Source organism: Cucurbita maxima, unplaced genomic scaffold (genome assembly GCF_002738345.1).
Source record: "Cucurbita maxima cultivar Rimu unplaced genomic scaffold, Cmax_1.0 Cma_Scf00013, whole genome shotgun sequence".
Taxonomy (NCBI): domain Eukaryota; kingdom Viridiplantae; phylum Streptophyta; class Magnoliopsida; order Cucurbitales; family Cucurbitaceae; genus Cucurbita; species Cucurbita maxima.
The window spans coordinates 4,547,906-4,560,377 of NW_019272029.1; the positions used below are offsets into that span (position 1 = coordinate 4,547,906).

General features: G+C 35.0%; 1 protein-coding gene and 1 long non-coding RNA gene across 2 annotated transcripts in view; both read right to left on the reverse strand.

The window, feature by feature from the left end:
- Positions 1-5,448, reverse strand: part of LOC111488600 (probable E3 ubiquitin-protein ligase ARI8) — a 7,509-nt gene extending 2,061 nt beyond the window's left edge. Inside the window, exons 1-10 of the mRNA XM_023136431.1 lie at positions 5,147-5,448; positions 3,821-3,945; positions 3,516-3,621; positions 3,307-3,397; positions 2,344-2,516; positions 1,875-1,979; positions 1,698-1,786; positions 1,247-1,354; positions 772-862; positions 595-684 (exon numbers count right to left, since the gene is read on the reverse strand). Of these exons, the coding sequence (XP_022992199.1) occupies positions 595-684; positions 772-862; positions 1,247-1,354; positions 1,698-1,786; positions 1,875-1,979; positions 2,344-2,516; positions 3,307-3,397; positions 3,516-3,621; positions 3,821-3,945; positions 5,147-5,326 (1,158 nt within the window). The 5' untranslated portion in view covers positions 5,327-5,448. The remainder of the gene's footprint in view (positions 1-594; positions 685-771; positions 863-1,246; positions 1,355-1,697; positions 1,787-1,874; positions 1,980-2,343; positions 2,517-3,306; positions 3,398-3,515; positions 3,622-3,820; positions 3,946-5,146) is intronic.
- Positions 5,449-7,066: 1,618 nt separating this feature from the next.
- LOC111488775 lies at positions 7,067-7,893 on the reverse strand. Its single transcript, XR_002719260.1, has 3 exons — positions 7,693-7,893; positions 7,529-7,601; positions 7,067-7,208 (listed from the first exon to the last, which is right to left on the reverse strand). It is a non-coding gene; the product is annotated as an uncharacterized LOC111488775 (long non-coding RNA).
- Between the last annotated feature and the right edge of the window lie 4,579 nt (positions 7,894-12,472).

Genomic DNA, 12,472 nt, shown 5'->3' on the forward strand with positions numbered 1-12,472 from the left:
AAAAAAAAAAAAAAAAAAAAAAAAAAAAAAAAAAAAAAAAAAAAAAAAAAAATTGTCCAATTGTTACCTTTCTTCTGCCATCCAACAGATGTTCAGCAAATATTACTTAATAATAAATAACGCAGCGGCTTATTTTAACAGATTGCTAAATGAAGAATATGATATGACAATAATGATGTGGTAGGCAGAAGATAGTGAATATTGTGAATTACTAAAAAAGAATAAGTACAATAATCTCAACCAGAAAAATTCCTGCTCGTCCATAAAAATGAATACTTTGTGAATGCAAATGAATCCAAAAAAATTTATGTTAGCCATCATAGAACTTCCAAGGATAAATCTTAGCAGGTTGACTACACCAAGAATTGAACCTAATGTTGTACCGTCTTTTTTTTTTTTTCCCCCTTCCCCTCTCTTTCAAGTGTTGCAATAAGTTGACAAGAAGCAAACAGTACAAACACATCAAGAAGGAAAATAAAAGAAGCATATCATAGAGGAGAAACAAACAATCATGAATCATGTGCCTCAAAGACAAACATCAGGATACTATATAAAGACTAGCATATGTAAGTTGGAGATAGTTGTTCGGCATACTGTTTGATTGCTTGCCCAACGTTCGTAATAGTGAGTGTATCTTTCCAAAGAATTCTTCGCCATTTCTCTTCTTTTCTCAGCCTCGTCATACTACAATATTAAGCATAAAAAAATCAATTTCAAGGATAACTCCACAGAACACTACTGGAGTTGGTTATAGCTTGGAAGGTTCCTTACCACACCATCTTGCTTAGCTACCTCATATCGGTTGCAAGCATAGAAGCCACCAGTTCTTTCACCATGATCGGACCATGCACCAAGACACAGCCTGCACTAAATAAAATTTACGAAGTTAAAGAACAATCCAGTCATAATGTCCATCAAAAGATGCAATCAATGAAAACCCTTTTTTCTCTGTTTAGTCCTATTCACACAACAAAGAGTGGATATATACGATCAAAATCTGTCAAATCACCCGTGTTATGATCTTTCTACATTCTGGATCATCCAAATGGCCAGTTCCAAACATTAATGAGGAAAGGAAAACTTAGATTCCCCCCTGCCCCTTTTAGCTCAATATTAAGAATGCTGCCCAATAAAATATTTGCCCCAGAGGATCGGATTCTGAATTGTAATTAAACATTAAAAACTTGCATTAAGATAAGAAAAATAGAAGAGATGACTTCATTCCGTCCACAACATCAAAGCTTACCAGCAAAATTCAAATGTACACGGAGGTGTGCAAGTCATGTGCATGCACCCTTGATTTTTCTCAATTGGCCGCTTGCACTTTGGACAAGGCTTGGAATTAGCTAATATCCTGAAATTATAATATAAAAAAAATTAGGTTTCCAAAAAAATAAGCTAATTACTTCTTTAAACCTTTTCACTTGTTCATGCTTCATTGGAAAATATAAATGAAACTTATGTGCAGACACACAAACATAGCACGTGACTATCAACTCATTGTTAATCATGTTCAATGTCTTGCACAAGAACAACAGATGGAACAATGAGAATACAAAAGAAAAAGCACATGAGAAGAAGACTCCAGGAAAGCTAACATTAATTGTAAGGGAAAAAAGGGTCAAACAAATTTTACTTTAAAATCTTCAAAGAGTGTTGCAAAAATTTAAGAAGACAATGAATGCCCGAAGAAATACCAATTCATATTTTCAGACTCAGCACTGTTCTTTAAAATCCATTTTTCCACAGTTGCACAATCTACAGGACGGTGAGCTTCTTCTGTGCACTGAAGGTTCATAAGAAAAGCTAAATACGCATATAAAATAATTATAAAAGCTAAAACAATAATTTTAGAAAATATTGAAGATACCAACTTTCCAGCAAAAGCCATATGTGCAGAGGCAAGAAACATCATAATTTCCATTGCCGGCATCAAAGAGAACAGCATGCTCACAACCAGGTGCGGGGCACCATTTAGTCTGGCAGTATAAAGGAAGAATGTGAAAACAAAAACAAGAGAAAGATAGGGAAGTAACAATAAATAATAAAAGAAAATTGCAACTTTTAGCACAATGAACACAAAGAATAAAAGGAAAAAAAAAAAAAAAAAAAAAAAGCTACTGTTACCATAANTCATGCCATTATAAAACAAAGCTACCATTTAATATAATTCACGCATGGACTTAAATTTTAGCATGTAAAGGTTACTACACTAATCACGGGTATGGCTGATGGTTCTGCTAACATTTAAAAAACAAGGAAACACAACTTAAATAATCAAATCGTATGATTGAAGTAGACTCAGAATAAAAGTAAATAATAAGCCAACAAATCAAGTTATACCTTTTTGTTGTCTTCAACATAAGACCTAAGAAGGTAACGAGCATATTTCTTCCTGTCTTCATTCGAGACCAATGAGTTAATCATGTCTTGATCAACCACAGCACTGCAAGAAGGATCAGGACATCTCAACGCCAGACATCCAGGACCGTCATTAATTGATGTGGTAATGTAGCCTATCCAGAAATCCATGCACGAAACATAAAGATATTACAAGATCAAGACGTGTATATTAAAAAAAAAAAAAAAAAAAAAAAATTGGTCATGTGAACTAAGTGGAGTAGTTCCAATAATAATATAAAAAAACAGTCCAAGAAAAAATAATAGCAGACATTTTTGCACATGAATAAATCACAAAAGTAAAGGTTTGTTACCAAAATTAACTAGAAGTGGAAACAGATGTCATGAAAGTGATAAGGTAAATTAACACAAAAACTTACATTACATACATCTTAAGTTGGGTACATTGTGAAATTAATTGAATAGATATCCTCAATTCTATATTTATTATTCAGATTAATGAATAAAATCAGAAAATAATATTAATAATACTCAGAAGCTCAATAATGTATGTGAAAGCTTCTCATATTCTTGAGAGCGAGCAGCAGATAAGCTATCTAATTCATACCAACTCCTGATTGTTAAGACCGTGAGTAGTTAATGATTGGGAAGGCTATACGGATTGTAGAATTGGATTTCCTTGACAAGCATCTGGACAAAGCCAAGCATGCAAAAAGTAGATTTTGTGTTCATATGCTATGCCTAAAAGTCAGTATTCCAGCAAATATATGTACTCAGCAAAGACCGCCTTAATAAAGAATATAATAAACTATAATTAATGTCCAGAACATGAAGAACTTAAATAACTTGAACATAATTCGCGTTATAGGTCCTTGCACAGAATAGAAACATATATTGATACTTCATTAGAAATTTATGACACTGTAAAAAAGAATTATGGCAAACCTTCCCAGCAGTTGGCACAGAAAGGATGACCACAGGCGGCTGACTTGATCCTACTATTTGGATAGGACTCAAAACAGATTCCACAGGTTCGCTGCCAGAAAAGGCAACCGTCAAGATATTTTCGAAGTGTTATGCAATCAAAATACACCAACACAACTTTCATAAGAAACCAAGACAAGGATGTGGATTCAAATATCTTCATTTCTTACTTCTCTAGCATTTAGGACATGTACAACAGGTGCTTCCAACAAGCCAACTTGCTTCCTTACACTAGTTTCATCAGCAAACCATTCATCATGGACTTTAGTAACACTCCTGCGTGGCAAATTGATAACATATATATAAAAACATGCATGATTACGGAAACCTTCAATGTATATTTCAAAAAACAGGGAAATGCTTTTTTACCACAAAATGTTTGCTTGCTTATAGGAAACCAAGACAATCACAAAGAGAAAACAGAGAAGAAATGCCTAGACCAGATGGACAAAAATTCAACAATTAAAGACCATACCAATTGAAGTGGCGGAGTAACACAATTGACGCTACACGTGATATAGAAAGTACAGAAGAAATTCTTGTAATGTCGTCCTCTTGGCGTTGTCTTATATCTGACTCATTTAGTATGGTATAATTTTGCTGCACAAGGACACAAGTTAAAATCAGTAACAATAAAAAGAAAAAAATACAAAGGCAATCACAAGATTTAAAACAAACTTTGCCTATAATTAATAGTAAGACGTCAGATTTTCATGGGATGGGATGGCTAGCATGGATCGAAGAGATGGAAAAAAACATGTTGTAATCGAAAAATGGCACCAAATCATCAATACTTAATGCAAGCTTACCCACGTCCCTGATATAGAGGCTTATTTGCACACTTACCACGTTCAAACCATAAAAACTGAAACAAATAGTAAAGAAAGGTTATGCCACAGTTTTATTATTGATAGAGATGTTCATTTAACCCGTGAAGCTGGGGCTCAAGAGTGGATAATCTCCGGATAAATGAGAGATGGAGGAAGGAGCGGAGAGAAATTTCTCCCCATTAGATAAACGGGGTGAGAGATGGGAAATGCCCCAGCCCTGCCCTAATCCCTACCTCACCAAACTTTGCTATACACACACACACACACACACACATATATGTACATACACATATATATTGGAGTACCACCTATCTATTCCGCATTCTAACACAACTACACAAGATGATGCCCTAACTTAGTCTAATGTGTATCCAAATAAGAAAACTATCCAATTATCATTTGTACCGTAAAAACCCAAGTGTAAATAGAACTTATGGAGTGGTAATAAAGTTTAGTTCTCCATCTCTGGCTGCCAGGATACAACTTCACATGAAAAATCCAAAAGTGAAAGATACCACCCAAAGAAAGGGACATACTGAACTCCTTTTTCTTTCAAGTTTAAACAGAGTAAGCTATTCGCTATTTGTACACAAGTTACCGTCAGTACTCCAGTGCGAGTTTCGTTACAAAACCAGACATACAAAATATCCAACTTTTCTCCCCGCCCAAACAACTGCATAAACCCAATACTTGTTCTTAGCAGTCCTCAATTTGGTACCAGATATAAACCCCACTCAGCCACTCGACATAAGAAAACCATATCACTTAAATCAACTTCAAGAGCAGCAAGGAGAACAACCTCGAAAACTAAGATTACCAAAAGATCAAATAGAATGATTAAAACCCATTCTTATCTCAAAGATCACTGCCTAGCCGCCAAAAGAGATCAAAATTTCCCGTCAATTTACCTACTTTTCAGAAACGACAAAAAAAAAAAAAAAGAAGCAAGGCAGAAAGAATTCGAAACCAACCTCGCGTCGACGTGAGTCGAAGTAATCATCGGTTTCGTCGTCCACGAAATCTTCAGCGTCAGGATCGTCGTCATCGCTGTAATAACCCATACCCATGTCCATTTCACCGCTGTAGAAATCGCAATCATCATCGACGGATTCAACGTCGGTGGAGTAATGAAGATCGTCCTCAGAATCCATGGCGGAAGGAGGAAAATCGTCAAAATTGGGATGTGGGAGGTAGCGATTTAGGGAATGGGAATTCAAGGGGGAGAATGAGGATGAGAGAGAGACTCAGAGTGGGGTTTTGGTTTTGGTTTTGGTTTTCTGAGAGAGAGAGAAGAAATAAGCACGAACTGAAAAGGGATTTGTGTACGCAAACTCAAGGGGTGATTTTGCAAATATGGCTCTTTCAAGGGGCCTCTCATGCAAATATTTCAAACTTCTTTTTTTTTATTATTTATTAAATGCAATTTATGCACATTTCAAGCTCACATATTTAATGCATTTATTTTCCTTATCAAATCAATAATTATCCATTTACTTGATTCCAAATTTTTTACTTTCCTATTAGAATTTCTTTCGATAGATATATATATATATATATATGTAACGTAGAGCTCTTATACCAATTATAACGACTCTATTTTTCTACTTAAAAGAGATTTGCTACCACATGTATGACATGATCTTTTTATGCCGAAACATCCATTTAAAATAATTCATAAAACTATGTCATGGACTTAAACGTTCGCATTAAAAGCCTTAAAACAAAACAACGAAAAATAATTAATGTGACATATGAATAAATCAAAGAAAAGATTAAACTAACTAACCTTAAACGTTTCTGAAGAGTTGAAAATAGTAGAAAATAGTCTAAGTGTATCAGAGTCAAGCCGGATTAGCCAAAATGTCGGCCTCAAGGTGTCAGAAAATGTATTCTCTAACCCCTTCAAAGGGCTCAAGTGGGATAAAAGGAAACAATTATTGTAATTTAGAAAATTAAGGGACGTGGACCACTTTTATTTTCTTTTCTTTTTTAATTTTAATTTTGAGTTCTTATAGCCTGCACGTATGCCATGTTGTGATATCGATCTTGTACGATGCACATGAACCTCCATATGTTATGCCACGTAAACTATGTTAATATATTCACTCTATATCTATGAGACATTAGTCAGCCATGAATGATAATCATGAAAAATATGATGAGTACTATGCATGTATGTCTCATAGGGATACTGACATAAAAAGAACAAAGGTATAAGTTGCATCACAAGTATTTTCTATGATTAAAGTTATGGTGACCTCACGCATTTTGTATGTTACATACATCGGGATACTTTTCCGTTATGATTAGTACGGAGACGTACACTATGACATATGCACACCATAAAATTATGTATTCTCCTTTCCCTCCGTAGCTTCTGGCAGTGTGAGTGTATGCTAGCTTGACAAGCAGGCCCAAGATGTATGTATACAAGCCCGGTGGATCCAAGTGTGTGTAGGTCCAAGTATTACACCTTTGATGTCATACATTAAACCTGCTCTCGACTTTAGGTCTCGAACTTTTCTAATCTTTAAAACGACTTTGATCTTTTAAGAAAAAAAACCTTTTCAAGAGTTTTGTCTCATTTTCTAGACTCTCAAAATGAATATGAGCTTCTTTGTTTATAGACTTTTAAAGGGATAGTGTGTGTTTGGGCTTATTAGATGAGCTTTGGGCCCAAACATTTGAATTTGGGCCGACATATATCATTTAATGGACCACTTATTTGATCTTGAATCCGACCAAGCTAAATTTACTCGATCATATAGTCACATGAAACACGTGACATTATTTGACTTCTCAACTTTTTAAAAGGTTGTTTGGTTGGAGATTTTGTTTATGACGCTGACAAAGAAGGTAGGAGAATATAATGCCTGTGTTTTGTATTAAATGGACCAGTACTTTTTAAAACTTAATACGACCAAAATAAACTATGGACAACGAATGCATAATTACATAAACAGACCCAAACATAGATTCCCAATAGTCCCTAGCCTGCTGGTCTCGTCCTCGGTTGGTCTGCATCATCTAAATCTGGAAAGAAAAGTTATAATTTTTTTATGAGTAATTAGATTACCAAATAGCTAGTTTATCATTCCAGAGTTCATAACTAATCTTTCCAGGTGTTTTTAAGTTTTATTCGTCATAGATTCCTAGTTCTCTTACTAGGGTCATCTATTCTTTAACGAGGTATCTCAGCTACCTCCCGCTTAGGTTATTATCTCATCTATTCTTTAAACAGTCAATATCATCAAAGCTCGTCATAACATACTAAGCTCTTAATCAGGTAAACAACATACTCACATGTTGTAAAACAAGTTAAGAACTAGTTCAAAGATCGATATGCTACTTACTTGGTTTCGAACTCCTTTTCCCCCTTGAATGTACGTTTAATAGGTATTCTAACACAATTCCTTCCTATTAGACCTATATTTTATCAATTTCAACATAATTATAGACCAATTTTGATAGGACAGGTCAAAAGGAGTCGAACGGGACAAACCGGGAGCCAAAATACCTGCTCACGCGCCTCACACGCCAACACAAGATAAGGGTTCGTTTATCACGCGCCTGATCCGCGCACAGTCGCACTTCCACTCGTGTCCTCCCACGCGCCTCGCGTGTCCTTCACGCGCTCGTCTTCAACCTCTCCTTCCTGCAATTTTTCCCAATCTTTTCCTTTAATACCCGTTGTGTCCCGAAACAAAATTCCATCTCTACGGCTCGAATTTAATTATTATTATTATTATTAACCAACACACAACAACAAATATAAAATACATATTATCATTATTTTAGGTTATTACAAAAGTAATTATAAATAATTAGAACGTCGCCAAATTAAATAATTAATATAAAGATTATAGCTGAGAAATTTAATAATAATAATAATAAATTGTATAATGGTAGATTAAATTATATTAAATAAGATATATTTATAAATTTTATATCATTATAATAATATATTAATTATACATTAATATGTCTTAAATTTTAATTTAATTATCCTATAAATTAAATTTTAGTTTTTTTAATTGATTAGTCATGATATTAATAATTATTTTGAAATAAATTATTTTAATAAACTTATATAAAAATTTATTTGTAAATAATTAAATAAATATAGTCATCGCATTAAATAATTAATTTAATTAATTATAAATGTTATAGTTAAAAAAAACAAATACAGTAGTAAATGATAATTTAATAATAATAAGAAATCAAATATGAAGATGATAGATATGAGGTTGAATTGGACTTTAAAGAGAACATAAAGTTATTATTAAGAATAATTAGTAACTCTGGCCTAAGTCGTAAATAGCATTACTATTGAATTGGTTGGATGAATTTAATGAAGTATGAATGACACGTATTTTGTGACCTCTGCACGTGACGTATTTTATGAATGTATGACATGTACTATGTTACGCTATGTTATGATATGTTATATTGTAAGTTAGACTATGAGATATTTATGTTACGGATCTTGTTGTGACTTTCATGTCACATGTTGCATAAGACCTCTAAATGATGTGTCATGCATACTACGTTAGCATGATTACTTCACGAGTATTATTGTGCTACGTATGTATTCATGAAACGAATGTACAACTTACATCATGTGTTTACGCCAACAATTTCAAACTATAATGATCTCATGCATCTAGTATGTTCATGTGTATCGAGATACTTCTACACTATAATAAATATAGACACATACATTACCATATCTATGTATGTTATGATATTATATGGGCTCGTTATGTGCCACGTCATTTCCACATAATATTTGTGCTAATCTTCTTTTGGTCACAACTTCCTCTTTTGACGTTAGATTTGAACGATTGAAAATACATTTGAATCGTGTTGATGAACTTTATGCCATAGATATTTTAAAACACTAAAATTATCCGTGGATAAGAACCCAAATTTTATTATGATTTTGAAACATTATTTCCGTTTATGTTTTTAAGTCAAAAATGTATTTAATAACGTTTGTAACTACAAAAACCTTAATATGACATGTCTCGATAGCTGTCAACCCAACTCTCACCCCCACATAGTTAATTAAGATATTAATTTTGTATCCAAAATTTCAACCCATTATTTATGGAAACACAATAATTCATTAAATTAATAAATTAACAATTTAGACTTATCATTGTGGCACATTTTTTTTTTATTAAATTAAAAAATGTCAATTTATTACATGAGCGAGTAAAAAAAAAAAAAAGAAGATAATATTAGAATTAAAGTATTTAATAATAATAATAAAATAAATAAATAAAATCAACGCGTAATTACTTAGAATTCTTCCAAATTTTATATATAAAAAAAGATTAAACAAATTTGATGATTAAGTTAAGTTTGGCCATCTGATTTTACTTTGTCAATGCCTTAGTCAACTTAAATTACATTTATCTTTTTTAATAAAATCTGGTAAGGATTTTTATTCCAACTTTACCCTTGGTTAAATTCGAATATGCCAATACAGCCGCCCTAATACGTGTCTAACACGGTTAATTGTCCAGGCTAACGTGGCGTGCTCCAACTGGTCATATTATAGTCAAACTAGTGGACCCCACATACGTGGCGTAAAATGATTAGTGGTGATAGAAATAATATCCTGAATCGGTGTTTGATTGCTTGTTCATTTATTTTTTCTTTTGGAATTATTGTCTGTGTGACAGACAAGCCACGTGGGAAATAATTGTCGTTATCTGTTTAGGCCTCTAGGGGGACTGAGACTAAATTTTTGACACGTGTCTTATTACATGTCATGTATGCTATGTGAACATGCACATAGCATACATGAAAGAAGGGATGAATGACACTCCCTTAAATTACACTTTTAGACTTTAAATTTTAATTTTCTTTTGTAAAAAAATAAAAATAAAAGATTTTAAATTTTTAAAAATATCTCATAAATCTTTAATTTTTTAATTTTATTATTGGTCCGGAATTCAATTAAAGCAAGGAATTTAAGAATATACAATAATTTGCGATTATTGCAAAAGTGCCCAAATTTGGGGGAAAAGGGTGCAAAATGGGTTAGGCATTTACCAATGCAACAAATTTAAAGAAATTATAACCTATTTTGAACCCAAAATAATCCAATGCAACAACCAAACTTCCTTGTTTGAATACAGAAACACCTCAATTATGGGATCGAATGAATGGTGTGATGATTTCATAATTTTAAGTCGAGTTGATATGAATCTAGAGACATCAATCATACGATATGAACCAAGAGTAAAAATGAGTATTTGTGTTTTCCTTAGTCAATGACTAAATTTCTTTGCAATTATATGTAGTTTAGGTTGCATGTAGAATCATTCAAGCTCGACATGATCGATCTTGCTTGTGGAGTGATTCGAATCTCATATAAGTGTTCTTGCTTTGAGATATTTGATCAATAAGAATCATTCAAGCCATACATGATCGATTTACTTGTGGAGTGATTTGAATCTCGAACAAGTGTTCTTGCCTTGAGATATTCGATCAACAATGTAATCTGAATCTTACTCCCTATGTAGTGATTTCCTTATCATTTGGTATCAGAGTTTTCCCTTGATTTGATTCCATATCACAAGTTTTTAGTGTAACGGAACCGGAAAAAAAAAGGGGTCGTCGGCAGAGCCGAAAACTGCGACGAATGCCGGAGTTTTCGCTCGCACACGACCCACAAAGGGCGGCCGAAGGCTGGGATGCCACAAAACTCGACCTCGACCTTCAGCCACCTCGAAACGACCTGCACGAAAACAGTGAAAAAAACAAGAAGGAACAGAAAACCCCGATGAAACTCTGGCGAACCCGAACCATACGAAATCGACGTCAAAACCTCCATTTTACCCCACAAAAATAATCACCGAACCTTTTACACCCATCAGGAGTAGATTTAGACGAATCCTTTACGTTGAATATCGTCGGCAAGGAAGACGGAACGTCGGACTTCCGAACTTCTCCAGATCCGGGAGTGTGAGGCTCTTACAAACAAAATTTGTACAAAAAACGGGGTTAGGGTGAAAAAGAGACTGGGGAACGGAAAAAAAAAGGACGTCGAGACGACGTTATCGAGGAGAGAGAAAGGTCACCGAAAAAACGTGCGGGCAATCGGGCGAAGAGAACGAAGTTCGACCCGAGGCCCGAATCCCATAACCCGAACCGAACCTAGTCCCCTTAGGTAAGCTCAAAACTCATAAGCCCAGCCCGCCTGCATTTTTCCTTCACCTGCGAACGACCTATCACCCGCGAACAGCCCGAGACTCGCGAGCGATCCAAAAACCCATGGCTCGACCCGAGACCCATACACACGCGTCGCTCTCTAATTGTGCCATGTGGCACGTTTACAGCGCGACTCCCCTCGGCTCCGGTGGCTTATTCGGCTCGGAAAACCTATTTCTAGCCCGTTTGTCACCGTTCCGACCCTCCCGGACTTAGTTTCGGCCCTGTTTAAGGTAAAATAGAATATTTTAAGGTAGTATTTCACAAATTCAAGTTGGGAATTAATTATATTTGTGAAATACTAACGAAAGTGACGAATGAACCAATAGGAACCAACCACCAATGGAAGCGTAGAACGTTCATGAGGAGCTAGAAGCTTACGTTATATTCTAGGGAGTACTTCGGCTAAGGCCTACCAAGTAAGTGGCTCACCCGTCGTAGGTTACACGTTAATTATTGTATGTTGGCATGAGCCCGTGGATTTGCACGTGTCATTAAATTGTATGCCAGTTTAATGTGCTTAAGTACGAACTCATGTGAATGTGAATGTATGCTATGCATGCTGCTTTGTTTGATGTGATATGATATGCATGTGACGATATGTGGTTCCTGAATGATTATGGCATGATTGTACGGAATACTTGAATGTAAACTGCATGGAAACATAACCCTGATAGGAATATGTATGATACATGAAATGAAAATGAGAATGACATGTAAGCATGAAACGTGACAAGGGGTTATGTACATTAATGTTAAATGTAGGACTAGTGGGGACTTCATGCATATTGTGTGTTCATGCATCTGGGGGGATACCCCTATCCCATCACGAGGATACAGACGCGTACATCCAATGGCAGGACAACGATCGTTATGCTTTGCATAGCGTTGCCTTGACGGTTCTAGTTTTAACGGGTCCCAGCATAAGGGGCTCCTAGAGTATGCCCACCGGATAAGGAAAGTGACCCAACGGTGTGCGAACTAGCTGGTGAGCCCATACTCGCACGTATGGGCTGTGTGTAGAGTATATGGTACATGTCCACGATTACCCGTTAGGACAGCACCGTAGGGAA